At 64.9% G+C, this 27,988-nt stretch overlaps 1 protein-coding gene across 1 annotated transcript in view; it reads right to left on the bottom strand.

Moving 5' to 3' along the window:
• FBN3 (fibrillin 3) overlaps positions 1 to 27,988 on the bottom strand; it is a 223,189-nt gene that overhangs the window by 79,515 nt on the left and 115,686 nt on the right. The window contains 7 exon segments of the mRNA XM_048496904.1: positions 2,314 to 2,442; positions 4,249 to 4,374; positions 6,977 to 7,235; positions 19,865 to 19,983; positions 20,889 to 21,011; positions 21,866 to 21,991; positions 23,000 to 23,119. Of these exon segments, the coding sequence (XP_048352861.1) occupies positions 2,314 to 2,442; positions 4,249 to 4,374; positions 6,977 to 7,235; positions 19,865 to 19,983; positions 20,889 to 21,011; positions 21,866 to 21,991; positions 23,000 to 23,119 (1,002 nt within the window).

Raw genomic sequence — 27,988 nt, 5'->3', positions numbered from 1 at the left:
TTCATAATCTTGGTTTTCTGTCCCATGATGCCACTGTACGTGCACTTCTCCACTCACCCCTAAACGACAACCAATGATTTGGAAGAAGAAGAAGAAGAAGAAGAAGAAGAAGAAGAAGAAGAAGAAGAAGAAGAAGAAGAAGAAGAAGAAGAAGAAGAAGAAGAAGAAGAAGAAGAAGAAGAAGAAGAAGAAAAAGAAAAAGAAAAAGAAAAAGAAAAAGAAAAAGAAAAAGAAAAAGAAGAAGAAAAAGAAGAAGAAGAAGAAGAAGAAGAAGAAGAGGAGGAGGAGGAGGAGTAGTAGTAGGAGTTTGGATTTATATCCCCCTTTCTCTCCTGTAAGGAGACTCAAAGGGGCTGACAATCTCCTTGCCCTTCCCCCCTCACAACAAACACCCTGTGAGGTGGGTGGGGCTGAGAGAGCTCCGAGAAGCTGTGACTAGCCCAAGGTCACCCAGCTGGCATGTGTGGGAGTGCACAGGCTAATCTGAATTCCCCAGATAAGCCTCCACAGCTCAGGCGGCAGAGCGGAGAATCAAACCCGGTTCCTCCAGATTAGATACACGAGCTCTTAACCTCCTACGCCACTGCTGGAGCTGATATGACGAAGTCACATGGCTTTGGTTTTATTTACTAGTTATCAGAAAGAAAAGACGTAGGTGGGTGGCACTCAGATAGCCTCTGGTAGCGAAAGGTTTGGATGCTACATTTTGCTGTGCCGTAAAAGGGCAAGGGACCAAAAGTTCTGACCCTCCCGCCTGGCCTTGTCAGAATGAACGGGATCTGTGCAAGAAGATTCCAAAGTGACTTCTATAAGACTAGCAGCAAAGCCCACTGCGGGAGAGATGCCATGGGCCTGAGCAAAGGGCCCAAGAGGAAGCATCTCCCCCTGCAATGGGCTTTGCTGCGACTGCAGCATCCGCCGTCCCCCCTCCCACTCCCAGAGTGACACTGGCTTGTTCCGCACATGCAGAATAATGCACTTTCAAACTGCTTTCAGTGCTCTTTGAAGCTGTGCGGAATAGCCAAATCCACTTGCAAACAGTTGTGGCAGTGGTTTGAAAACGCATTATTTTGCGTGTGCGGAAGGGGCCACTTACATGCTTCTGGGTCTGCGGCTCGGGGGCGGGGGAGAGGCTGGAGAGGTGAGGGTTGGGGAATGTTGGAAGATGAGGAGAAGAGGAGAAGGTGGAGAGGAGTGGCTTGGGGTGGGGGGCGGGCAGCGAGGTGAGGGTTGGGCTGAAAGAGGATGGAACCAAGTGACGTGGGATGGCAGGAGGGTTGAAAGGGGGGGCTGGGGTGGGGGAGGATGGAAAGGGAAGGGTTCTAGTAGGGCAGGGTGGTAAGGTGAGGCCGGGGCTGGGCTGGGCTGGGGGGAGGGTTGGAAGGTAAGGCTGGGGGGGAGGGTGGCTAAGGGTGGAAGAGTGTGGGATTTAGATGGTTGGGATTGGAGGGGGAGGCTGGGGAGTCTTGGGGGAGGAGGGGAAGGGAAAGGGCTTGCCAGGCCCATGGAAGACCCAGTTGGGGAGGAGAAAGGGAAGCATTTTGCCAGGCCACACTGGGCCCGGCTGGGGAAGGCTTTGCCAGCCTGGCAATGGCCAATGGGACTGCAGGACACACAGGGCTTGGGTCCCTGTGCGTCCTTCACCCTAATTGGCTAAGGGCTCGTCATTGGACGTTCGACCCCTTAGCCAATTACGTATTGTCAGATAACTTCCCTGAGGATCATGCCCAGTATAAATTAGTATATTTATTTATTTATTTGTTTGTTTGTTTGTTAAATTTATACACCGCCCTCCCCCAAAGGGCTCAGGGCGGTTTACAACAAAAATAATAAGCACATCATACAATGATGGTAATACACTTTAAAAATACAACATCCAATCGTAAAACATGTCAAACAGCAACACAGCAGAACAGATGGCGTCCAATAATTAAAACTCCCCCTAAGAGGGAACAGCAAAGCCCCAGATTGTTAAAATAAGAGGGGGGCAGGGGAGGGGGCATCGACGTCAGCGGCTGGTCTCTCCAAAAGCCCGGCGGAATAGCTCAGTCTTACAGGCCCTGCGGAATTCACCAAAGTCCCGCAGGGCCCGGACAGCTGGAGGGAGAGCGTTCCACCAGGCAGGGGCCAGAGCTGTAAAGGCCCTGGCCCGGGTGGAGGGTGTTTTACAGAAATATTTGAGGGTGCTTTACAGAAATTCTAAGATGGGCAATTGGAGTTTGTGGGATAGCCTGGATTAGCCAGTCAGTTATTTTAAAATTAAAAAACAGACCCCAGCTTCTTGGCCCAAATCTCCCACGATACTCTGCTCACCCATGCAGTTCTTCATCATCATAAACCCACTCTCGTAGCCGTCGAAACATTCACACTCAAAACTGCCAGGTTTGTTGACGCAGGAGCCGTGGCCACACAGGTCTGGTGAGATCCGGCATTCATCGATATCTGCGAGGAGCAAGAAATCATAGCTCTCAAGGGTGAAGTTCCCAGGATTGAGTTCTTTTCCATGTAGAAGAAAAATGCCCATGCTCAGATAAATTACTAGGCATTCGTTTCACTCGGAGGAGCATTCCATCACAATTCCCTGCATATAGAGAGCTAGCTGGTCAGGAACAACGGCTTCAACATATGCCTGAAATCGCCTTCCATTGAATTGGACTGTGGGTCTCGCAAGGCCAGCGTTGTCCAGTCAGATCAGCAGTGGCTGTTCAAAGTCTCAGGAGAAGGTCTGTCATACCACCTGTTACCTGATTCTTTACCTGCAGGTGCCTGAAACTGGGGTCTTTTGCATTCAAAGCAGCCATTCCATGAATGAGCCCACTTTTAAACTGCCCAGCAGGGCTACTATTGTTATCCGTGTCTTATGTTTGTTCTCCATGTCTCAGCCAATTATGCTATCCGTCTATTGCAGTGATGGCGAACCTATGGCACGGGTGCCAGAGGTGGCACTCAGAGCCCTTTCTGTGGGCACACATGCACAGAGTTCATCATGTGGGGGGGGGGCGGAAAATCACCTCCATACACACACCTAGGCTGGCCTGGGCATGATTCACCCATTCGAAGCGTTGCACGATTGCTTCACCAAGCTTACTCCTGAGTAACATGCGCCTCGGAGCCAACTTTTTTTCTGAACTAAAACCTCAGTATTCAGGTTAAATTGCCGTGTTGGCACTTTGCGATTGCAATTTGGGCACTCGGGTTGCAATTTGGGCACTTGGTCTTGAAAAGGTTCGCCATCACTGATCTATTGTTATCCATGTCTCAGAGGATGTTACAACTATTGTGGTTTCAGTTCCAGATGTTGGTGGGAGGGGCCACAATGTCAGCGCTTGCCCTGGGCACTATTTTCTGCAGGAACGCCCCTGAACGGCAAACCACCTTGGTTCGTCTCGTGCTTTCAAAACCCTGTCAGGGGTTTTCGTAAGTCAGCCATGGCTTAATGTCGCTTGCCATCTAATTTACTTACTTACTCACTTACTTACTCACTTACTTACTTACTTACTTACTTACTTACTTACTTACTTACTTACTTACTTACTTACTTACTTACTTATTTATTTATTTCTTAGGCTTTTATACCGCCCCATCCCCGAAGGGGTCCGGGCGGTGTACAACATATAGAAGTAACAATATAAGATAGTTAAAACATTTAAAAGCAGCGATAAAACCATAAGAATTAATTCTAATAATTATACAATAAATCTCAGTAAAATGAAAATATGAGTGGCGTCCAGCATTCTAGTTTTAAAGTTCCCTCCCCCCAAAAGGGAGGAATGGTGAGTCTCGTTGGATGACAGATGGCCCAGATGTCAAGGGCCAAAGGGGGGGGGGCACCATCAGCAGCCGGTTCCTCCAAAGGCCCGGCGGAACAGCTCTGTCTTACAGGCCCTGCGGATCTCACCAAGGTCCCGCAGGGCCCGGACAGCTGGGGGGAGAGAGTTCCACCAGGCCGGGGCCAGAGCCGTAAAGGCCCTGGCCCGCGTGGAGGCCAGCCGCATTGCCGAGGGGCCAGGGACCACTAGTAGATTTGCCTCAACTGATCGAAGAGGCCATACAGGGACATATGGGGTGATGCGGTCTCGAAGATACGATGGTCCCAGGCCGCGTAAGGCCTTAAAGGTCAGCACCAACACCTTGAAGATGATCCGGAACTCTACTGGAAGCCAACTTCCATAGCACTACAGGAGAGCGTACACACCAGAGAGACCGGGAGTCTGGGGGAACCGGGGATGCAAATTCTCCTCCACCTACCAGTGCAGTTCCTCTCCTCAGCATCCAGTGCAAAGCCGCTTCCGCAGAGACATCGGAAGCTCCCGATGGTGTTGCGACAGACTCCGTGAGTACACAGTCCAGAGAACACCTTACATTCATTCACATCTTGCAAGAGGAGAAAGGAAGGCCCGTTAGGAATCTGTTGGAGATTTTTAGATGCCACGTCGCAGTCAAAGATATTGCTAAAGCTAATAACCACTAAAATGGAAAATGTTGGAAATGTCAGAATACTGATGGAGCCTTTTATCCTATGTGGTGGACATGTAAAAAAGCAAAATAATATTGGATTATGATTCATGATGAGATAGATGCTAGAGGAAGTGAAAATTAAGTTTGTATTAGGTCTTGAACCTTGACTCTGTATATAAACAGACTCTGTGTTGTTGATCAGCAGTTTTTATTGATAAGCATTGAAGCACCCAGCTTGACAAAGCCAGCTCCAGCGAACCTGGCGTTTGCTGTCCCCTTTATTCCAATGTTAGTCCCCCCTCCCATTTGCCCAAGAACTGTGAAAAACAGTTCGTTTGGAGCTAAGGCGCCCCAAGGTTGGCGACAGACAGAGAGCCACCTGGCATCCTGCCCCCACAAGATAACAGAAACAATCCCATTTCCCATTAGACCAAACTGTCAGGGGAAAGCCTTGTTATCTACTCAGTGTGTGAAGCCATAAAGTAACGATCAAGGAAAGAATGCCCCAGAATGGCAGTGGTAACATATCGCAGGCTGGTTACAATTGTAGCAATTATATTGAGCAAGGAATGAATCTCAGTCACCTAGATACCGTCCCCCAGACACTTAGATTCTAAAAGTATCCTATTATATGAAAAGCTAGCCACGGTGGTGACGACTCATTTCCAGTCAATCACTACACACACATGGCTTGGGTATGAGGTTTGCACAGAATGGGGAGAAAACAACACAAACAAAACACTGGAATTGTGGCAGTTGCTCATCTCTCCCGTGCTCGCCCTTCTCTCCCACTGCTAATTAATTACAGACACTGCACCATCGGCAATTGCCTGAGGAATACCCTGTTTCCCCGAATATAAGACATCCCCGAAAAATAAGGCATAGTAGAGGTTTTGCTGAAGTGCGAAATATAAGGCATCCCCCGAAAGTAAGACATAGCAAAGTTTTTGTTTGGAAGCGTGCCCGACGAACAGAACACAGAAAAATAAGACATCCCCTGAAAATAAGACATAGCGCATCTTGGGGAGCAAAAATTAATATAAGACACTGTCTTATATTCGGGGAAACACGGTAGCAGGTGCAGGTGCAGGCCGCTCCCCAGGGGAAGGACATGACTGCTGGAGGCCGCAACTGTGCCATTAACTGTTGTGTGATGATAAAGGCATCTGGGAAGAGGAGGAGAAGGAGGTGGGGGCTGGTGACCTCAGGCCAAAGAGGGAGGAAGGGCAGGAGAGCTTGGCCCCCTCAGTGGGCACCATTAACCCCGGGATGAAGGGGGGGAGGAAAGATGGGAAGGTTTGGTCCCCTTGGTGGGTGTCGTTAACTTACCAACAGTTTTTCTAGAGCCCATTGTATTTTTAGGTCAAACGGGCTTTACTGCTAGTGTTGTTAAATACTTTGCCCACAAATGTACCAAAAGTGTATAATAACTTGTACATTGCGACTGCAGCTAGTCTTGCATTTGCTGCCAGATAGAAAGCGCAGCAGCCACCAGATCTTACAGACAAAATAAAGAAACTACTGTGTTTCCCCGAATATAAGGAAATTATAAAGAAATATAAGTGTCCTATATTAATTTTTGCTCCCAAAGATGCGCTATGTCTTATTTTCAGGGGATGTCTTATTTTTCTGTGTTCTGTTCGTCAGGCACGCTTCCAAACAAAAACTTTGCTATGTCTTACTTTCAGGGGATGCCTTATATTTCGCACTTCAGCAAAACCTCTATGTCTTATTTTTAGGGGATGTCTTATATTCGGGGAAACAGGGTAACAGGAGAGACAGCATCTTTGATACATAACAGATTGCACATAGAATGGAGTGTCTTTTGAGGACAATACATGACAAAATGGTCATATGAATAAGAAAAAAAAGTTATATTTAGATTCTTTTAGATGTGAGAATTTTTAAAAAGAATATTTGATTATGTAAGTTTTAGACGTCCGTAAGTGTAAGTAAATAAGCTCCACACACCATTACCTTTTCTGTAATAATGTTCTTTTTAAATTCTTTACAAGGTTCTCCTTTACAAGGTTCTCCTTTACAAGGTTCTAATCCTTGTAAAGGAGTTGCATTAGAGGCATTTAATGAAATTGATTTAAATTAATTAATTAATTAAATGTATTGATTTGCCCATGGAAAAGGTGGATAGGAAGGCTGCTGGAAATTCTCCCAAAGGCTCTTGGTTTCATTGAGGCCATGCCAGCGGGGGCTGATGGGAATTGTAGTCCATGAACATCTGAAGCACTTAAGTTGGACACCTCTGATCTAGAGCATCCTACCACTCCCTAGGGCAGTGGTGGCGAACCTTTGGCACTCCAGATGTTATGGACTACAATTCCCATCAGCCTCTGCCAGCATGCCAATTGGCCATGCTGGCAGGGGCTGATGGGAATTGTAGTCCGTAACATCTGGAGTGCCAAAGGTTCGCCACCACGGCCCTAGAGCATCTTGCCAAACGAGCTAGGGGTCTATGGGATGCAGGGCTGTGACTGGTCACCAAACTTATTGTGCCACTTACCTTTATAAAAGGGTCGGCCAGACAGGACATCCCCCCTGTTGGCAAAGCCAGGTCCTCGTGGACAGATGGCCTTGTACTCCACAGAGCCAGGCTTGGGGCATTCCTCACAGTCGCTGCCCCATGCCAAGCCGACGGAGCAGCAGCACAGGTCGATGCGATACTTGCCAGGGAGGGGCTCCGTGCACTCGTCCTCAGCCCATTTCATGTAGCACTGCTCCAGTCGCACATCTGGGGAGAGAAGGCAGGGCGGCACAGAGAGCTGTGAGGTCGGCATTGGCAATCAAGCCAAGACTAGACAGAATTCCTGAGAGCTTGGTGTAGCGGTTGAGAGTGGCAGACTCTGATCTGGAGAACCAAGTTCGATTCCCCGCTCCTGCACATGAAGCCTGCTAGGTGACCTAAAATGATCTCTCTCCGAACTCTCTCAGACTCACAAGGTATCTGTTATTGGGAGGGCAAGGGAAGGTGATTTTAAGCTGCTTTGAGACTCCTTAAGGTGGAGAAAATAGGGGTATAAAAATTTACATTTCTTCTTTGGAGGTGATCTTAGGCATGGGGCAGCCAAGGTAGCTGCCATGGGCCCCACGCTGAAGAGGACCAATGATGAGGGATCCCCCATTACCTTGCAGCTGTTGCCCCCAAACTCCCTGTGGAGTTGCTAATCCATGCCAGAGCTCATTCATCTGATTCCCCCTTCCTGTTTGAGTCTCAGTGCTGGGGGTGGACAGAGATCAGCTGCAGGGCAATTGGGTTGGCTCCCAGCTGATCCCCCCACTCTGTTGCCCAAGATTAAGGGTGCACAGCCTGGGCAATGGGTGTCCTGCCCTACATCTGATCAACCTGACCAATTCTCCCTCTGACTAATTCTAAATGTTTTGTCTCCAGAAAGATGAATGGGGAGGAGAGGAACTCGGATTATCCATCCGTCTGTCCGTCCGTCCATGTATATCTAACCATTTACTGGGAGCAGCAGTGGCGTAGGAGGTTAAGAGCTCGTGTATCTAATCTGGAGGAACCGGGTTTGATTCCCCGCTCTGCCACCCCCCCCCCCCCCCAGCCCCCCCCCCCCCCACCCCCCCCCCCCCCCCCCCCCCCCCCCCCCCCCCCCCCCCCCCCCCCCCCCCCCCCCCCCCCTCCCCCCCCCCCCCCCCCCTCCCCACACCCCCCCCCCCCCCCCCCCCCCCCCCCCCCCACCCCGCCCCCTCCCCCCACCCCCCCACTCCCCATCCCCCCCCCCCCCCCACACCGCCCCCCCACCCCCCCCCCCCCCCCCCCCCCCCCCCCCCCCCCCCCCCCCCCCCACACCCCCCCCCCCCCCCCCCCCCCCCCCCCCCCACCCCCCCCCCCCCCCACCCCCCCCCCCCCCCACCCCCCCCCCCCCCCACCCCCCCCCCCCCCCACCCCCCCCCCCCCCCACCCCCCCCCCCCCCCACCCCCCCCCCCCCCCACCCCCCCCCCCCCCCACCCCCCCCCCCCCCCACCCCCCCCCCCCCCCACCCCCCCCCCCCCCCACCCCCCCCCCCCCCCACCCCCCCCCCCCCCCACCCCCCCCCCCCCCCACCCCCCCCCCCCCCCACCCCCCCCCCCCCCCACCCCCCCCCCCCCCCACCCCCCCCCCCCCCCACCCCCCCCCCCCCCCACCCCCCCCCCCCCCCACCCCCCCCCCCCCCCACCCCCCCCCCCCCCCACCCCCCCCCCCCCCCACCCCCCCCCCCCCCCACCCCCCCCCCCCCCCACCCCCCCCCCCCCCCACCCCCCCCCCCCCCCACCCCCCCCCCCCCCCACCCCCCCCCCCCCCCACCCCCCCCCCCCCCCACCCCCCCCCCCCCCCACCCCCCCCCCCCCCCACCCCCCCCCCCCCCCACCCCCCCCCCCCCCCACCCCCCCCCCCCCCCACCCCCCCCCCCCCCCACCCCCCCCCCCCCCCACCCCCCCCCCCCCCCACCCCCCCCCCCCCCCACCCCCCCCCCCCCCCACCCCCCCCCCCCCCCACCCCCCCCCCCCCCCACCCCCCCCCCCCCCCACCCCCCCCCCCCCCCACCCCCCCCCCCCCCCACCCCCCCCCCCCCCCACCCCCCCCCCCCCCCACCCCCCCCCCCCCCCACCCCCCCCCCCCCCCACCCCCCCCCCCCCCCACCCCCCCCCCCCCCCACCCCCCCCCCCCCCCACCCCCCCCCCCCCCCACCCCCCCCCCCCCCCACCCCCCCCCCCCCCCACCCCCCCCCCCCCCCACCCCCCCCCCCCCCCACCCCCCCCCCCCCCCACCCCCCCCCCCCCCCACCCCCCCCCCCCCCCACCCCCCCCCCCCCCCACCCCCCCCCCCCCCCACCCCCCCCCCCCCCCACCCCCCCCCCCCCCCACCCCCCCCCCCCCCCACCCCCCCCCCCCCCCACCCCCCCCCCCCCCCACCCCCCCCCCCCCCCACCCCCCCCCCCCCCCACCCCCCCCCCCCCCCACCCCCCCCCCCCCCCACCCCCCCCCCCCCCCACCCCCCCCCCCCCCCACCCCCCCCCCCCCCCACCCCCCCCCCCCCCCACCCCCCCCCCCCCCCACCCCCCCCCCCCCCCACCCCCCCCCCCCCCCACCCCCCCCCCCCCCCACCCCCCCCCCCCCCCACCCCCCCCCCCCCCCACCCCCCCCCCCCCCCACCCCCCCCCCCCCCCACCCCCCCCCCCCCCCACCCCCCCCCCCCCCCACCCCCCCCCCCCCCCACCCCCCCCCCCCCCCACCCCCCCCCCCCCCCACCCCCCCCCCCCCCCACCCCCCCCCCCCCCCACCCCCCCCCCCCCCCACCCCCCCCCCCCCCCACCCCCCCCCCCCCCCACCCCCCCCCCCCCCCACCCCCCCCCCCCCCCACCCCCCCCCCCCCCCACCCCCCCCCCCCCCCACCCCCCCCCCCCCCCACCCCCCCCCCCCCCCACCCCCCCCCCCCCCCACCCCCCCCCCCCCCCACCCCCCCCCCCCCCCACCCCCCCCCCCCCCCACCCCCCCCCCCCCCCACCCCCCCCCCCCCCCACCCCCCCCCCCCCCCACCCCCCCCCCCCCCCACCCCCCCCCCCCCCCACCCCCCCCCCCCCCCACCCCCCCCCCCCCCCACCCCCCCCCCCCCCCACCCCCCCCCCCCCCCACCCCCCCCCCCCCCCACCCCCCCCCCCCCCCACCCCCCCCCCCCCCCACCCCCCCCCCCCCCCACCCCCCCCCCCCCCCACCCCCCCCCCCCCCCACCCCCCCCCCCCCCCACCCCCCCCCCCCCCCACCCCCCCCCCCCCCCACCCCCCCCCCCCCCCACCCCCCCCCCCCCCCACCCCCCCCCCCCCCCACCCCCCCCCCCCCCCACCCCCCCCCCCCCCCACCCCCCCCCCCCCCCACCCCCCCCCCCCCCCACCCCCCCCCCCCCCCACCCCCCCCCCCCCCCACCCCCCCCCCCCCCCACCCCCCCCCCCCCCCACCCCCCCCCCCCCCCACCCCCCCCCCCCCCCACCCCCCCCCCCCCCCACCCCCCCCCCCCCCCACCCCCCCCCCCCCCCACCCCCCCCCCCCCCCACCCCCCCCCCCCCCCACCCCCCCCCCCCCCCACCCCCCCCCCCCCCCACCCCCCCCCCCCCCCACCCCCCCCCCCCCCCACCCCCCCCCCCCCCCACCCCCCCCCCCCCCCACCCCCCCCCCCCCCCACCCCCCCCCCCCCCCACCCCCCCCCCCCCCCACCCCCCCCCCCCCCCACCCCCCCCCCCCCCCACCCCCCCCCCCCCCCACCCCCCCCCCCCCCCACCCCCCCCCCCCCCCACCCCCCCCCCCCCCCACCCCCCCCCCCCCCCACCCCCCCCCCCCCCCACCCCCCCCCCCCCCCACCCCCCCCCCCCCCCACCCCCCCCCCCCCCCACCCCCCCCCCCCCCCACCCCCCCCCCCCCCCACCCCCCCCCCCCCCCACCCCCCCCCCCCCCCACCCCCCCCCCCCCCCACCCCCCCCCCCCCCCACCCCCCCCCCCCCCCACCCCCCCCCCCCCCCACCCCCCCCCCCCCCCACCCCCCCCCCCCCCCACCCCCCCCCCCCCCCACCCCCCCCCCCCCCCACCCCCCCCCCCCCCCACCCCCCCCCCCCCCCACCCCCCCCCCCCCCCACCCCCCCCCCCCCCCACCCCCCCCCCCCCCCACCCCCCCCCCCCCCCACCCCCCCCCCCCCCCACCCCCCCCCCCCCCCACCCCCCCCCCCCCCCACCCCCCCCCCCCCCCACCCCCCCCCCCCCCCACCCCCCCCCCCCCCCACCCCCCCCCCCCCCCACCCCCCCCCCCCCCCACCCCCCCCCCCCCCCACCCCCCCCCCCCCCCACCCCCCCCCCCCCCCACCCCCCCCCCCCCCCACCCCCCCCCCCCCCCACCCCCCCCCCCCCCCACCCCCCCCCCCCCCCACCCCCCCCCCCCCCCACCCCCCCCCCCCCCCACCCCCCCCCCCCCCCACCCCCCCCCCCCCCCACCCCCCCCCCCCCCCACCCCCCCCCCCCCCCACCCCCCCCCCCCCCCACCCCCCCCCCCCCCCACCCCCCCCCCCCCCCACCCCCCCCCCCCCCCACCCCCCCCCCCCCCCACCCCCCCCCCCCCCCACCCCCCCCCCCCCCCACCCCCCCCCCCCCCCACCCCCCCCCCCCCCCACCCCCCCCCCCCCCCACCCCCCCCCCCCCCCACCCCCCCCCCCCCCCACCCCCCCCCCCCCCCACCCCCCCCCCCCCCCACCCCCCCCCCCCCCCACCCCCCCCCCCCCCCACCCCCCCCCCCCCCCACCCCCCCCCCCCCCCACCCCCCCCCCCCCCCACCCCCCCCCCCCCCCACCCCCCCCCCCCCCCACCCCCCCCCCCCCCCACCCCCCCCCCCCCCCACCCCCCCCCCCCCCCACCCCCCCCCCCCCCCACCCCCCCCCCCCCCCACCCCCCCCCCCCCCCACCCCCCCCCCCCCCCACCCCCCCCCCCCCCCACCCCCCCCCCCCCCCACCCCCCCCCCCCCCCACCCCCCCCCCCCCCCACCCCCCCCCCCCCCCACCCCCCCCCCCCCCCACCCCCCCCCCCCCCCACCCCCCCCCCCCCCCACCCCCCCCCCCCCCCACCCCCCCCCCCCCCCACCCCCCCCCCCCCCCACCCCCCCCCCCCCCCACCCCCCCCCCCCCCCACCCCCCCCCCCCCCCACCCCCCCCCCCCCCCACCCCCCCCCCCCCCCACCCCCCCCCCCCCCCACCCCCCCCCCCCCCCACCCCCCCCCCCCCCCACCCCCCCCCCCCCCCACCCCCCCCCCCCCCCACCCCCCCCCCCCCCCACCCCCCCCCCCCCCCACCCCCCCCCCCCCCCACCCCCCCCCCCCCCCACCCCCCCCCCCCCCCACCCCCCCCCCCCCCCACCCCCCCCCCCCCCCACCCCCCCCCCCCCCCACCCCCCCCCCCCCCCACCCCCCCCCCCCCCCACCCCCCCCCCCCCCCACCCCCCCCCCCCCCCACCCCCCCCCCCCCCCACCCCCCCCCCCCCCCACCCCCCCCCCCCCCCACCCCCCCCCCCCCCCACCCCCCCCCCCCCCCACCCCCCCCCCCCCCCACCCCCCCCCCCCCCCACCCCCCCCCCCCCCCACCCCCCCCCCCCCCCACCCCCCCCCCCCCCCACCCCCCCCCCCCCCCACCCCCCCCCCCCCCCACCCCCCCCCCCCCCCACCCCCCCCCCCCCCCACCCCCCCCCCCCCCCACCCCCCCCCCCCCCCACCCCCCCCCCCCCCCACCCCCCCCCCCCCCCACCCCCCCCCCCCCCCACCCCCCCCCCCCCCCACCCCCCCCCCCCCCCACCCCCCCCCCCCCCCACCCCCCCCCCCCCCCACCCCCCCCCCCCCCCACCCCCCCCCCCCCCCACCCCCCCCCCCCCCCACCCCCCCCCCCCCCCACCCCCCCCCCCCCCCACCCCCCCCCCCCCCCACCCCCCCCCCCCCCCACCCCCCCCCCCCCCCACCCCCCCCCCCCCCCACCCCCCCCCCCCCCCACCCCCCCCCCCCCCCACCCCCCCCCCCCCCCACCCCCCCCCCCCCCCACCCCCCCCCCCCCCCACCCCCCCCCCCCCCCACCCCCCCCCCCCCCCACCCCCCCCCCCCCCCACCCCCCCCCCCCCCCACCCCCCCCCCCCCCCACCCCCCCCCCCCCCCACCCCCCCCCCCCCCCACCCCCCCCCCCCCCCACCCCCCCCCCCCCCCACCCCCCCCCCCCCCCACCCCCCCCCCCCCCCACCCCCCCCCCCCCCCACCCCCCCCCCCCCCCACCCCCCCCCCCCCCCACCCCCCCCCCCCCCCACCCCCCCCCCCCCCCACCCCCCCCCCCCCCCACCCCCCCCCCCCCCCACCCCCCCCCCCCCCCACCCCCCCCCCCCCCCACCCCCCCCCCCCCCCACCCCCCCCCCCCCCCACCCCCCCCCCCCCCCACCCCCCCCCCCCCCCACCCCCCCCCCCCCCCACCCCCCCCCCCCCCCACCCCCCCCCCCCCCCACCCCCCCCCCCCCCCACCCCCCCCCCCCCCCACCCCCCCCCCCCCCCACCCCCCCCCCCCCCCACCCCCCCCCCCCCCCACCCCCCCCCCCCCCCACCCCCCCCCCCCCCCACCCCCCCCCCCCCCCACCCCCCCCCCCCCCCACCCCCCCCCCCCCCCACCCCCCCCCCCCCCCACCCCCCCCCCCCCCCACCCCCCCCCCCCCCCACCCCCCCCCCCCCCCACCCCCCCCCCCCCCCACCCCCCCCCCCCCCCACCCCCCCCCCCCCCCACCCCCCCCCCCCCCCACCCCCCCCCCCCCCCACCCCCCCCCCCCCCCACCCCCCCCCCCCCCCACCCCCCCCCCCCCCCACCCCCCCCCCCCCCCACCCCCCCCCCCCCCCACCCCCCCCCCCCCCCACCCCCCCCCCCCCCCACCCCCCCCCCCCCCCACCCCCCCCCCCCCCCACCCCCCCCCCCCCCCACCCCCCCCCCCCCCCACCCCCCCCCCCCCCCACCCCCCCCCCCCCCCACCCCCCCCCCCCCCCACCCCCCCCCCCCCCCACCCCCCCCCCCCCCCACCCCCCCCCCCCCCCACCCCCCCCCCCCCCCACCCCCCCCCCCCCCCACCCCCCCCCCCCCCCACCCCCCCCCCCCCCCACCCCCCCCCCCCCCCACCCCCCCCCCCCCCCACCCCCCCCCCCCCCCACCCCCCCCCCCCCCCACCCCCCCCCCCCCCCACCCCCCCCCCCCCCCACCCCCCCCCCCCCCCACCCCCCCCCCCCCCCACCCCCCCCCCCCCCCACCCCCCCCCCCCCCCACCCCCCCCCCCCCCCACCCCCCCCCCCCCCCACCCCCCCCCCCCCCCACCCCCCCCCCCCCCCACCCCCCCCCCCCCCCACCCCCCCCCCCCCCCACCCCCCCCCCCCCCCACCCCCCCCCCCCCCCACCCCCCCCCCCCCCCACCCCCCCCCCCCCCCACCCCCCCCCCCCCCCACCCCCCCCCCCCCCCACCCCCCCCCCCCCCCACCCCCCCCCCCCCCCACCCCCCCCCCCCCCCACCCCCCCCCCCCCCCACCCCCCCCCCCCCCCACCCCCCCCCCCCCCCACCCCCCCCCCCCCCCACCCCCCCCCCCCCCCACCCCCCCCCCCCCCCACCCCCCCCCCCCCCCACCCCCCCCCCCCCCCACCCCCCCCCCCCCCCACCCCCCCCCCCCCCCACCCCCCCCCCCCCCCACCCCCCCCCCCCCCCACCCCCCCCCCCCCCCACCCCCCCCCCCCCCCACCCCCCCCCCCCCCCACCCCCCCCCCCCCCCACCCCCCCCCCCCCCCACCCCCCCCCCCCCCCACCCCCCCCCCCCCCCACCCCCCCCCCCCCCCACCCCCCCCCCCCCCCACCCCCCCCCCCCCCCACCCCCCCCCCCCCCCACCCCCCCCCCCCCCCACCCCCCCCCCCCCCCACCCCCCCCCCCCCCCACCCCCCCCCCCCCCCACCCCCCCCCCCCCCCACCCCCCCCCCCCCCCACCCCCCCCCCCCCCCACCCCCCCCCCCCCCCACCCCCCCCCCCCCCCACCCCCCCCCCCCCCCACCCCCCCCCCCCCCCACCCCCCCCCCCCCCCACCCCCCCCCCCCCCCACCCCCCCCCCCCCCCACCCCCCCCCCCCCCCACCCCCCCCCCCCCCCACCCCCCCCCCCCCCCACCCCCCCCCCCCCCCACCCCCCCCCCCCCCCACCCCCCCCCCCCCCCACCCCCCCCCCCCCCCACCCCCCCCCCCCCCCACCCCCCCCCCCCCCCACCCCCCCCCCCCCCCACCCCCCCCCCCCCCCACCCCCCCCCCCCCCCACCCCCCCCCCCCCCCACCCCCCCCCCCCCCCACCCCCCCCCCCCCCCACCCCCCCCCCCCCCCACCCCCCCCCCCCCCCACCCCCCCCCCCCCCCACCCCCCCCCCCCCCCACCCCCCCCCCCCCCCACCCCCCCCCCCCCCCACCCCCCCCCCCCCCCACCCCCCCCCCCCCCCACCCCCCCCCCCCCCCACCCCCCCCCCCCCCCACCCCCCCCCCCCCCCACCCCCCCCCCCCCCCACCCCCCCCCCCCCCCACCCCCCCCCCCCCCCACCCCCCCCCCCCCCCACCCCCCCCCCCCCCCACCCCCCCCCCCCCCCACCCCCCCCCCCCCCCACCCCCCCCCCCCCCCACCCCCCCCCCCCCCCACCCCCCCCCCCCCCCACCCCCCCCCCCCCCCACCCCCCCCCCCCCCCACCCCCCCCCCCCCCCACCCCCCCCCCCCCCCACCCCCCCCCCCCCCCACCCCCCCCCCCCCCCACCCCCCCCCCCCCCCACCCCCCCCCCCCCCCACCCCCCCCCCCCCCCACCCCCCCCCCCCCCCACCCCCCCCCCCCCCCACCCCCCCCCCCCCCCACCCCCCCCCCCCCCCACCCCCCCCCCCCCCCACCCCCCCCCCCCCCCACCCCCCCCCCCCCCCACCCCCCCCCCCCCCCACCCCCCCCCCCCCCCACCCCCCCCCCCCCCCACCCCCCCCCCCCCCCACCCCCCCCCCCCCCCACCCCCCCCCCCCCCCACCCCCCCCCCCCCCCACCCCCCCCCCCCCCCACCCCCCCCCCCCCCCACCCCCCCCCCCCCCCACCCCCCCCCCCCCCCACCCCCCCCCCCCCCCACCCCCCCCCCCCCCCACCCCCCCCCCCCCCCACCCCCCCCCCCCCCCACCCCCCCCCCCCCCCACCCCCCCCCCCCCCCACCCCCCCCCCCCCCCACCCCCCCCCCCCCCCACCCCCCCCCCCCCCCACCCCCCCCCCCCCCCACCCCCCCCCCCCCCCACCCCCCCCCCCCCCCACCCCCCCCCCCCCCCACCCCCCCCCCCCCCCACCCCCCCCCCCCCCCACCCCCCCCCCCCCCCACCCCCCCCCCCCCCCACCCCCCCCCCCCCCCACCCCCCCCCCCCCCCACCCCCCCCCCCCCCCACCCCCCCCCCCCCCCACCCCCCCCCCCCCCCACCCCCCCCCCCCCCCACCCCCCCCCCCCCCCACCCCCCCCCCCCCCCACCCCCCCCCCCCCCCACCCCCCCCCCCCCCCACCCCCCCCCCCCCCCACCCCCCCCCCCCCCCACCCCCCCCCCCCCCCACCCCCCCCCCCCCCCACCCCCCCCCCCCCCCACCCCCCCCCCCCCCCACCCCCCCCCCCCCCCACCCCCCCCCCCCCCCACCCCCCCCCCCCCCCACCCCCCCCCCCCCCCACCCCCCCCCCCCCCCACCCCCCCCCCCCCCCACCCCCCCCCCCCCCCACCCCCCCCCCCCCCCACCCCCCCCCCCCCCCACCCCCCCCCCCCCCCACCCCCCCCCCCCCCCACCCCCCCCCCCCCCCACCCCCCCCCCCCCCCACCCCCCCCCCCCCCCACCCCCCCCCCCCCCCACCCCCCCCCCCCCCCACCCCCCCCCCCCCCCACCCCCCCCCCCCCCCACCCCCCCCCCCCCCCACCCCCCCCCCCCCCCACCCCCCCCCCCCCCCACCCCCCCCCCCCCCCACCCCCCCCCCCCCCCACCCCCCCCCCCCCCCACCCCCCCCCCCCCCCACCCCCCCCCCCCCCCACCCCCCCCCCCCCCCACCCCCCCCCCCCCCCACCCCCCCCCCCCCCCACCCCCCCCCCCCCCCACCCCCCCCCCCCCCCACCCCCCCCCCCCCCCACCCCCCCCCCCCCCCACCCCCCCCCCCCCCCACCCCCCCCCCCCCCCACCCCCCCCCCCCCCCACCCCCCCCCCCCCCCACCCCCCCCCCCCCCCACCCCCCCCCCCCCCCACCCCCCCCCCCCCCCACCCCCCCCCCCCCCCACCCCCCCCCCCCCCCACCCCCCCCCCCCCCCACCCCCCCCCCCCCCCACCCCCCCCCCCCCCCACCCCCCCCCCCCCCCACCCCCCCCCCCCCCCACCCCCCCCCCCCCCCACCCCCCCCCCCCCCCACCCCCCCCCCCCCCCACCCCCCCCCCCCCCCACCCCCCCCCCCCCCCACCCCCCCCCCCCCCCACCCCCCCCCCCCCCCACCCCCCCCCCCCCCCACCCCCCCCCCCCCCCACCCCCCCCCCCCCCCAACCCCCCCCCCCCCCACCCCCCCCGCCCCCCCCACCCCCCCCCCCCCCCCCCCCCACCGCCCCCCCCCCCCCCCCCCCCCCACCCCCCCCCCCCCCCCCCCCCCCCCCCCCCCCCCCCCCCCCCCCCCCCCCCCCCCCCCCACCCCCCCCCCCCCCCCCCCCCCCCCCCCCCCCACCCCCCCCCCCCCCCATCCCCCCACCCCCCCAAACCCCCCCCCCCCCCCACCCCCCCCCCCCCCCCCCCCCCCCCCCCCCCCCCCCCCCCCCCCCCTCCCCCCCCCCCCCCCCCTGCCCTCTCCCAACAACCCCCCCCCCCCCCCACGCCCCCTCCCCCAAACCCCCCCTCCCCCCACCCCCCCCCCCCCCCACCCCCCCCCCCCCCCCCCCCCCCCCCCCCCCAACCCCCCCCCCCCCCCCCCCCCCCCCCCCCAACCCCACCCCCCCCCCCACCCCCCCCCCCCCCCACAAGCCCCTTTGAGTCTCCTGCAGGAGAGAAAGGGGGGATATAAATCCAAACTCCTCCTCCTCTTCTTCTTCTCATCTGAGGTGGACCAGAAGAGGATTTGTGGGTGAGGATAGAGGAAGAAGGAGCCACGTGGCGTAGTGGTTAAGTACTTGCACTGCCACTCACACGGTCAGTTCGAGCCCCCTGGATCATCATCATCATCATCATCATCATCATCATCATCATCATCATCATCATCATCATCATCATCATCATCATCATCATCATCATCATCATCATCATCTTCTTCTTCTTCTTCTTCTTCTTCTTCTTCTTCTTCTTCTTCTTCTTCTTCTTCGATGCCCCACTTCTCCACATGAGCAATGGACTCTTATCTGGGGAACTGGTTTTGTTTTCCTGCTCCTCTGCATGAAGCCTGCTGGGTGACCTCGGGCTAGTCCCAGTTCTCTCAGAACTCTCCCAGCCACACCTGCCTCGCAAGGTGTCCGTTGTGGGAAGAGGAAAGGAAAGGCGTTTGTAAGCTGCCTCGAGTCTCCTTACAGAAGAAAAAAGCCCGGTATATGTCCAAACTGATCACTTCTTCCCTTTTCTCTCCCTACAAGGACTCTCAATGGTCTTCCCCTCTCCACACCTATGAGGGAGTGGGGATGAGGGAGTTGTGAGGGAACTGTAACCGGCCCCAAATTACCCAGCGGGCTTCATGTGGAGGTGTGGGGGAACAAATCCAGTTCACCAGATAGGAGTCCACTGCTCATCTGTAGATGTGGGAAATCAAACCCACTTATCCAGATTAAAGTCCACCGCTCTTAGCGACGACACCCCGCTGGCTCTCAAAAGAACCTTCTGCCTAACCAAGGGCTGTCTAGTGACCGGCGTCCGTGGGCACGCACAGAATACTTCCCCTCCCTGCAAACAGGCAACCTGTCGAGTGCTCTTTGTAACGGACCTTGATTCCCACCCGACTACGCGCCAACTCTTCTTCTTCAGGCTGAGGCAAGATATTCCTGTCTGTGTGCTATCTATCTTTCTGTGTGAACTTCCTTTGTTTTTGGTATCTTTGAACGGCGGGGGGTGTTGTCTTACAGCAACGGAGGCAGCATGTCGTTTCGGCCAGTGAGAGAAGCAGGGAGCAACTCTGCCGTTCTGTTTCCCTCCCAGCCCTTTTATTGACAGTTACAGGTGGAAAAACAAACAGGGCAGGCAGGCACAATGGACAGGGCAAAGAGCACGGGTTAGAGTAGAGAATTAAGTATTTGCACGTACACATATTGGGGCCAGAGAGTCTGCAATGTCAGCAGGTTTCTTCGAAACCACCTTTGGGAAGGAAAGGTCAGTTGCACGTGAGAGGCCTTTTTCCAAGCAGTCTATTGCTGTACTCAGGCGCCCCCTCCCGAATGTTGGGGGGCCCTTTTCCAAGCAATGTGCTGCCGTACTCGGGAGCCTCCCAGGCGCTGTGCCCCCCAACAGGGGGGGGGGGGATTGGTCTGGCTTTATACTGCTGATTGAACTCTTGGTGCCCAGAGATCTCCTGTCTTGTCTACGGATCTGTCTAAGCCCACGAATAAAGAACTGTTTGTAGTTACTTTGTCCTGGACTCAGTTTGTTCGTTACACAACCCCCCTCCCCCCCAGGTACCAAAAATTGCAGGAAGGATCTGGAACAGGAACGGCTATCTGCTCACCCGAGTTCTTGGCAGGGCACGGTTGGCACGGCTCCCCAAAGCCATGGTCTGGGTTGGCACAGCAGCACTCGGACTTGGTGACGGCGCCAGGGAAGGGCCGAGCGCAGGTGCCCTTCTTGATGCCTCCGTAGCAGGTGCTGCGAACATGGGTGTCCACGCAGACGCGCCCGTCCACGCCGATGGCCAGGCCTCCTAAGCACTCACAACGGAACGACCCCTCCGTGTTGATGCACCAGCCGTTCATGCAGATCCCCGGCGTCTCGCATTCATCGATATCTGCAGAGCCAGAGGGCGTCAGGAGCTCAGCGAGAGAAATACCAAAATCCTGCACAAGGGATTTCCCCTGAAAAAAACTTGCATGATTCCAAAATCGAGATTTTTTTTTTTGTGATTTTGCACAAACAGTGTAGGGCTACCGACTGAAGAACAAACTCCAGGCTGATGAACCTTTTCCCTTCCAGACGAGTGCATTCAAATTAGACTTCTTGATTTCCTCTGTTTAGTTGCCAGAATGTTCTGCGATTTCTCTCTGGGCTGCATTCTGCTCTTCCTAAATTCAAATTCAACTTGGCATGTTTCTAAAATTAGTTCTGGAATAAGCAGAAGTGTATTTGGCTACAGGTTTCTATCTTTCCATTCATTTGCATCGTATCCCGTCCCTCGTGCTACTTAAAGCCCAACTGGGAAGGGAGCAGCGGTGGCAGCGGAAACCATTCCTAGAGGCCACATGGAGTCAGGCTGGGAGATTCGTCCCACACTGGGCACTTACCCTGGTGGAGGGAGGAATACACGGACAGTGCAAGAATGAACGGACAGTAAACCAGAGAACATACCCATACCCCTTCTTGCTACGGGAACTCCCAAAGAATGATAATGGACAGACTCTACATCGGCCAGCACCTGAACTCCACCCACTGTCATTCTTTGTTTTGTTTTGATCTCTGTTTCATAGGGTCTTTTGACGTAATTTGGCTGTATATCTGCGTTCCGTTTAGTTGGTCAGTGACTGCAATAATAAATTGAATTGAAATGCAGCAGAAACAGCAGCTGTTTTAAAACAGCAAGGAGACGCCTTTTTCTTTTGCAGAGGAAACCACTGCCTGGAGCCGTTCCCCATCGCGGCCCACCCACAAAACATTTTTATCTCAATTCAGGGAGGGGCCTTGGGGCTCCAAACGTACCGACACAGTAGCGTCCGTTGGGGGCCAGCACGAAGCCCAGCTTGCAAATGCATTTGAAACTCCCGTCCTCATTTATGCACATCCCGTTCAAGCACATGTTGGTGGTGGTGCATTCGTCGTGATCTGAGGGGACAGATGGTGAGAAATGGCCCCGTCCCTCCCTCCCCCAATTCTCCTGGCCTCTAAACATTTGCAAAGAAATGTCAAAGAAAAAATGCATTACAGAATGGTGATGTATGACCCCCCCCCCCGACCCCCCTCCCCGGTTCAATTCAGAATCATCTCAATTTGGGATCATGGGGAGAGATCTGCATGAGAACTTCACAACATTTTCCAGTGGGCTTTTGAGAAAATGAAGGGAACAATTTCATGGCCTTCAAAAGAGGACAGACATCTCCCATTTGGGGTCTGACTTTACCCTTGCCCCTGAAATGACCGCCTATTACAGTGATGGCGAACCTTTTTGAGACTGAGTGCCAAGATTGCAACCCGAAACCCACTTATTTATATGAGGCCAACACGTGCGTAATTTCTGAAGGCCCTGAATACTGAGATTTTTAGTTTTGTGCGGTTGGCTCCGAGGGTTGGTGTGTTACTTTCGGGGAAGTAAGCTTGGAGGTAGTCAGTGGCTTTGCTTTGAAGCAACCGTGCAACTCTTCCGACGGGTGAATCACGACCCTAGGAGTGTTTACTGAGAAGCAAGCCCCATTGCCAGCAATCGAGCTTACTCCCAGGTAAAGGATCGCGCTTTAGTTCTTTGCAGGAAAATCAGTGGGGTTTAACAGCACTTAACAGGGTTACCTACTCTGCTTCCCCAAAACTAGGTCTTAGGTTTAATGCTAAGAATTGAGCCCAGCGGCCCAGGCCAGCCTAGATGTGTGTGTGGGGAGGGACTCTGCACGTGCCCACAGAGAGGGCTCTGGGTGCCACCTCTGGCACCCATGCCATAGGTTCGCCACCACTGGCCTATTATTTACCCGCACAGTTCTTCCCATCAGGTGTGATTTCAAAGCCTGCATTGCAGATGCATTGGAAGCTGCCGTCGGTGTTCACACATCGCCCATTCCGGCACATCACTCCGTTCATGATACACTCGTCGATATCTAGAAGAGAAAGAACCGTGTCAAGGCAGGACCACGTGCCCTGGAATGAACCGCTTCTCCTGGGACATGCTCATTGTGCTGAAACACCAAACTGCTTAGTCTCCAGGCACCTCTAAAACCTATGCTCTACGGAACCCCGATGTGGTGCCACCGGGTGCCATGGCACCTGCCAGCACCTCTTCTGGGCCTCGCCAAACGTCTTCAGGAAGTGCGGAAACCAAGAAGGGCTTTTGCCCAGAAAGGCTTTTGATTATGAAAGGTTTGATGGGATATGCTCTGTGCTCCGCCAGCTGCACTGGTTACCAGTTGAAATCCAAATCATGTTCAACTTTTTGATGTTGACCTTTAAGGCCTTGAACGATCTGGGGCCCTCGTATCTTCAGAACCGCATCTCCCCATACTGCCCATGGAGGATGCTTCATTCCTCCGGTTGTGACAAAGGGAGGGGGAACTGCGCCCGGAGCATGAGCTGCCCGTGCGCCCCTCCTCTCCCCTCCCCTCCCCTCCCTGCCCCCACCCTGAAACGCCCCAACACACCCCGGCCCCACCCCCAACACGTGATGGCAATGGCCACGCCCTGGACAAGCCGCCCCGGATGTCCCTACTGTCGCCACGTGTCTGTCCGGTGGCAACCTTCTGGTAGTTCCTGGCCCTAAAGACATTCAGCTAGCCTCAACCAGATCTAGGGCTTTTTTGGTCCTGGCTCCAGGCTGAATCAGACCCTGGGGTCAAACGGTATTGTCTACACTGACAGGCAGCTGCTCTCCAGAGGTGCAAGCTGGAGTCTCTTACATCCTCTCCCACCTGGTGATTTCAACAGGAGATGCCAAGGATTTAACTCGAACTCTTCTGTATGTGAAGCAGAAGCTCTTCCACTGAGCCGTGGAAGATCCACCAATGTCCCCTTCCCCATGCACCCAATAAGCCCACCCAGGTCTACAATCTCCATACAGGCATCACTTGCTCAAGGCTGGGTAATCGCTCAACGCAGTCACTCCTGCGACTTACCGATACAAGCCTGTTTGGTGGGCGTGCTCTGAAATCCCTCGTGGCACTTGCAGTGGTACGAGCCGGGGGTATTCACACAGTCGCCGTGCAGGCAGGGGCTACTGAAACATTCATCCATGTCTTGAAAAGAAGAAAGTCGTGAGCTAGAAACGGCAACGTCTGAACATCAGGAGTCTCCCTTCTCCCTCCCCCACCACGCCAGACCACAGGTCCGTCCAACTGAACGGTCTTTCTCAGCATCTTCTAGTCAAGCTTTTTTTTCAACTAAAAATGCCATTTATCGAATCCAAAATCTAACTTATAAGGAAACACTTCTTCACGCAACGTGTGATTGGTGTTTGGAATATGCTGCCACAGGAGGTGGTGATGGCCACTAACCTGGATAGCTTTAAAAGGGGCTTGAACAGATTTATGGAGGAGAAGTCGATTTATGGCTACCAATCTTGATCCTCCTTGATCTGAGATTGCAAATGCCTTAGCAGACCAGGTGCTCGGGAGCTACAGCCGCAGAAGGCCATTGCGTTCACATCCTGCAGGTGAGCTCCCAATGGCACCTGGTGGGCCACTGCGAGTAGCAGAGAGCTGGACTAGATGGACTCTGGTCTGATCCAGCTGGCTTGTTCTTATGTTCTTTTGTTCTTAACTATTTTAGTGTTCATTCAGCAAAGGACCACCTGTAAAGATGGCCCACCAGGTCTGGTCTACCAGGAAGGAGTGCAGAATTTTGAAACTGTGAACCAGGGACATGAAGTTTCAATAGGGATTATCCAGTCAAAGTGAAGCGCTCAAGGACTGGACAGAGTCGGTGTATCTATCGCTACTAGAGATGGAGGACTGAAGAGAACCTCCACATTCAGAAACCGTACACTTCTGAACATTAGTACCAGCTTTTAATGTCAGGAATGGGCTTGGCCTCTATACTGTGATTCCTAGCCCTCCAAATCAACTACCTGGCCACTGTATGAAGCAAGAGGCTGGATCAGATGGATCACTGGTCTAATCCAGCAGGGTTTGTCTTATGTTCTTGAGTAAACCACTTTCGTCCACCGAAACCAACGCTATTTGTTTTCCTTTGGTTAAATCGTGTCCAGCGAGCATTCAGACATTTTAAGCGGGAGCGCTGTTTTTCTACCCTGCAGGGAACAGAAGGCCATTCCTCTCCCGAACTGTCATCTGTTAAATTCTACATTTTTGGGAATGTCCAAAAGGGTTGATTAAATGTTTTGTACTTGTCGAAGGCTGAAATGGATTGCCAACGTCACGCCCATGCGATCTTTGCAACGGGGAAGGCATTTTGCAATAATAATAATTCCAAAGCTTCCTGATAACCTGCTTTGAACTGAGCAGTTTTTTTCTGCTGGTTAATTGATGACATCTTCCGTTCTCAGACCCATCATATGATAAATAACCTTGGACACTTGTGTCCAATAAATCTGCAGAGCGGGGCACGGCGGATGTAAATGAAAGATATCAGATCAGTCAAGTCTAGCATTTCCATCATTTAAATCTATCTGTTGGAAAGGTCCTGTTTAACTCGGGAAACACTCACCAATCCACTCTGTAACTATTTATATTAAGGTTCCCTTTGCACTGGACATAAGGAGACATATCTTACTGAATTATCATTTTTAGATTTCCTTGGAGAGGGCGGCACCAAGATCCAGCTCTCCTATCTCTTTCTCTGAGGCCGTTTCCGCACGGAGGCGGAAGGGGTCGGGTCGGCGTATTCATGCGAACGGTCCCAGAACTGGCTGGGACGATGGCGCAGAGCTGCGTCGTTGTTAGGGCGACCTTCCTGTCCTGTGGCCCTCCGACGCGTCGCCGAGGCCAGGGGACACGCCCCCCTGCCCTGCGTGACCACTCCGGAGTTGCACGGCAGAGGGGGCGTGTCCCCAGGCCTCAGTGATGCACCGGAGGGCCGCAGGACAGGTAGGTAGAGGACGGAAGGGGGGGGAGGGCGCCTTGGAGCCGCTGCCATTTGCACGGCAGCAGCTCCAAGCCGCCGTTTTCCGAAAACCTCACTTCCCAAGCGAGGTTGGAAAACGGCGGCTTCTCACCGGTTGGGCGGAGCGAGGGTGGCGCGGCTGCGAAGCAGCTGCGCCCCCTGTGCGAATGGCTCCCTGGGGACAGCGTTTTTGCCGTCCCCAGGGCGCCATATTCCGCCTGTGCGGAAGGGGCCGAGGTCTTTTCTCACTTCTAAATCAGCAAAAACCTAGCAGTGTAATATGCTTGAAAACCACACCTACTCTGGTCGAATGCTCTGTTTACTCACACTGCTGATTTGTGCGCAATTTGAAACAAAGAGCGTCACGGGGGCATTTGCATCTGTCTACCTGGTTGGACGGATGTGTCGTCGCATCAGCAATTGGCTGACAGACACAGCCAGGGTGTGCTCCCAACCGAGTGCCGAGGCTTTGGGGCATCTGTCACCGTCTTGGGTTTCTGGTTCAGTTCAGGAGGCCACAAGAACTAAAATGTCCACCAGCCCTTGCAGGAAGTCATGCTGGCGAAGCGTTATTCTTAAAAAAAATTCAGGCCCAATGAAAACCACTCCTCAAAAGCAATCCTGGGAGGTGAGTGTACACACCTTTGGAAAGGTGCCTTGAGCTGGGGGTGGGGTTTGGTGCTGCGGAGACCCGCACACCTGCAAGAGTGTGCTTTCGAATGATTTGGAAGTTTCACACCAAATATTTGCAGGTGGCCAAACATTTTGGAGCATTCAGCAAGAAAGCTCAGAAAAATACCAGCAGTTTGGAAGTAAAGCACAGGGGCGGGTTTAAGCCCTACTATAATTAATGAATATTTAAATTTATGCTTTTCTTCCACCAGTTTCCCGCAGGGGATCCATTCGTTCTTCCGTTCGTTCCTCACCTCCTTAATTGTCCTCTAGCTCCAGACTGCAATGTATTCCAGCTGACAGCTGGCTAGCTCTCATCTATGGGCTGTCAGGGGGGGTGGTAGGAAGCAGTCGGGCCGCCTTCCATCTTGGCTGGATCCAGATTAAGATGACAATCTCTCCTCCGGGGGACACTTGTCATTTGCCGTGTTATTTGCATGCATATTTCTTTTTATGTTCCTGTGATCCATCCTGGAAGCTTGTTGGAGCTAATGAGTTGCCGTGGGCAGAGAGAGATGTACCAGTACCTAGAGATGCCAGGAATTGAACCCAGGATCATTTGCAAACAAGGGAGGCCTCCCTCCTTCAGCTAAACTGAAATCTGCAAATTGAACCAGACTTCGGCCATTTCCGCACGGCACAATCATACCTGGTTCCAACCGGTTTCTTACATTCTGGGTCTGTTTTATCCTGGTTTCTCCCTTTGCATGGCTGCCCGTTTTTTGAAGGAATCCAGGGAAGACCGGGAGGAAATACTCCGATTTCTTTTGCACGAGCCCGGGACTTCTGTATTTACATTGCAAGCGTATCTGAGCATGCCTGGTGTCCCGCATTCTGATTGGCTGTTGTTTTTGAGTGGCAGTTTGAATGAATGTCAGGCGGGTAGATCAGGGGGGCGGGCAGAGGGACGGGAAAAATAAACTGGTTCTGCTCCCATGGTGTTTTGCACAGTAGCGGGCTCACCCTAGAATTTCTGAAAAGAATCGCCAATTTGGTGATCTTCGAAAACTCCAGGAGGAGGGAAATATCGTGAGGCGAACCCGCCTGAGGACTGGGAATTGTGCAGAATTCTTGTATGGAACAGGGTATTTCTCTTGCTCAACTCAGGATATTTGGGCCGTGCAGAAGCGGCCTTCATAAAATGACATGGAACTGGAATATTGTGCGAGTGCACAGTTCCCTCTGCTTTGCGTAGAGTAGGAATAAAGGGTTTCAGAACGTAGAATCAAAGTCTGCAGGATCAGACCAGTGGACCATCTAATTCACATAGCAGCCTACTGGCCACCCTAAAAGACCAACATTATTTATTATTATTATTATTATTATTATTATTATTATTATTATTGTTGTTGTTGTTGTTGTTGTTGTTGTTGTTGTTGTTGTTGTTGTTGTTGTTGTAGTAGTAGTAGTAGTAGTAGTAGTAGTAGTAGTAGATTTCACAGCTGCCAGATCTTTAGCTGGTTGTTGGCCTTCATTACAATTCGAGCCTCACCCAGAGGCCTAGGAAGTTGTAATGTATCGGCGTAGTATTCGTCTGGATCCCAGCAGGGCTGCCTTCTGAATTTGACAGATGTTAATTTTGTCAATTCGAAGATGTTTCAAGTGCTGCCCTAGTGTTTTTGGGATGGCGCCCAGCGTGCCGATTACCACTGGGACGACCTCAGCTGGTTGTTTTTTATTTTTATTATTATTATTATTATTTTTATTATTATTAGTATTAGTATTAGTATTAGTATTAGTATTAGTATTATTAGTATTTATTAGTATTAGTATTAGTATTAGTATTAGTATTGTTGTTGTTGTTGTTATTCAATTTGTATACTGCCCCATCCCCGAAGGGCTCTGGGCGGTGTACAACATCAACATAAAATACAATAACAAGAGGGCGAGTAAATAGCAACTAATAAATAATACCTAACATAAAGAACTCAGCCCCATAAACTCTAAAATTATTAACCTAATTAAGTGGAGATCAGGGCACACAGTACAACCCAATAGAAATGAAGAGGATTGTAGCAATTGCTGTCTGCTTTCAAACGGAATCTTTTCTATAAGTATGGTACGTGTCCCAAACTACAAATGTTACGAAAACACCACGAGGGATCTGAAAAACAGACCCTGATAAGGCAGATAAAAATCCTGGCCAGGGCAAAACATCCACCAAACTGACTGGAACCTGGATGTGCACCGGTCTCGAACAAGCTTCAAGGAGAGCGGACCATAAACTCCATGTTTGTGCTTCCAAAATGTGCAAAAGTTTGTTTGGCAATGATTTGAAACCTCAGGGCTGCAGTCTGCTCTGAAAACTCTGGCTGTTGCAAAATGTCCTTTGCAGCAGCCAGAGCAGACTGCAGCCCTGAGGTTTCAAATCA

This window comes from Sphaerodactylus townsendi, linkage group LG05, assembly GCF_021028975.2.
Source record: "Sphaerodactylus townsendi isolate TG3544 linkage group LG05, MPM_Stown_v2.3, whole genome shotgun sequence".
NCBI classification, from domain to species: Eukaryota; Metazoa; Chordata; class Lepidosauria; order Squamata; family Sphaerodactylidae; genus Sphaerodactylus; species Sphaerodactylus townsendi.
Note: the sequence above shows the minus strand (reverse complement) of the source record. Positions and strands in the feature narration are given on the sequence as shown.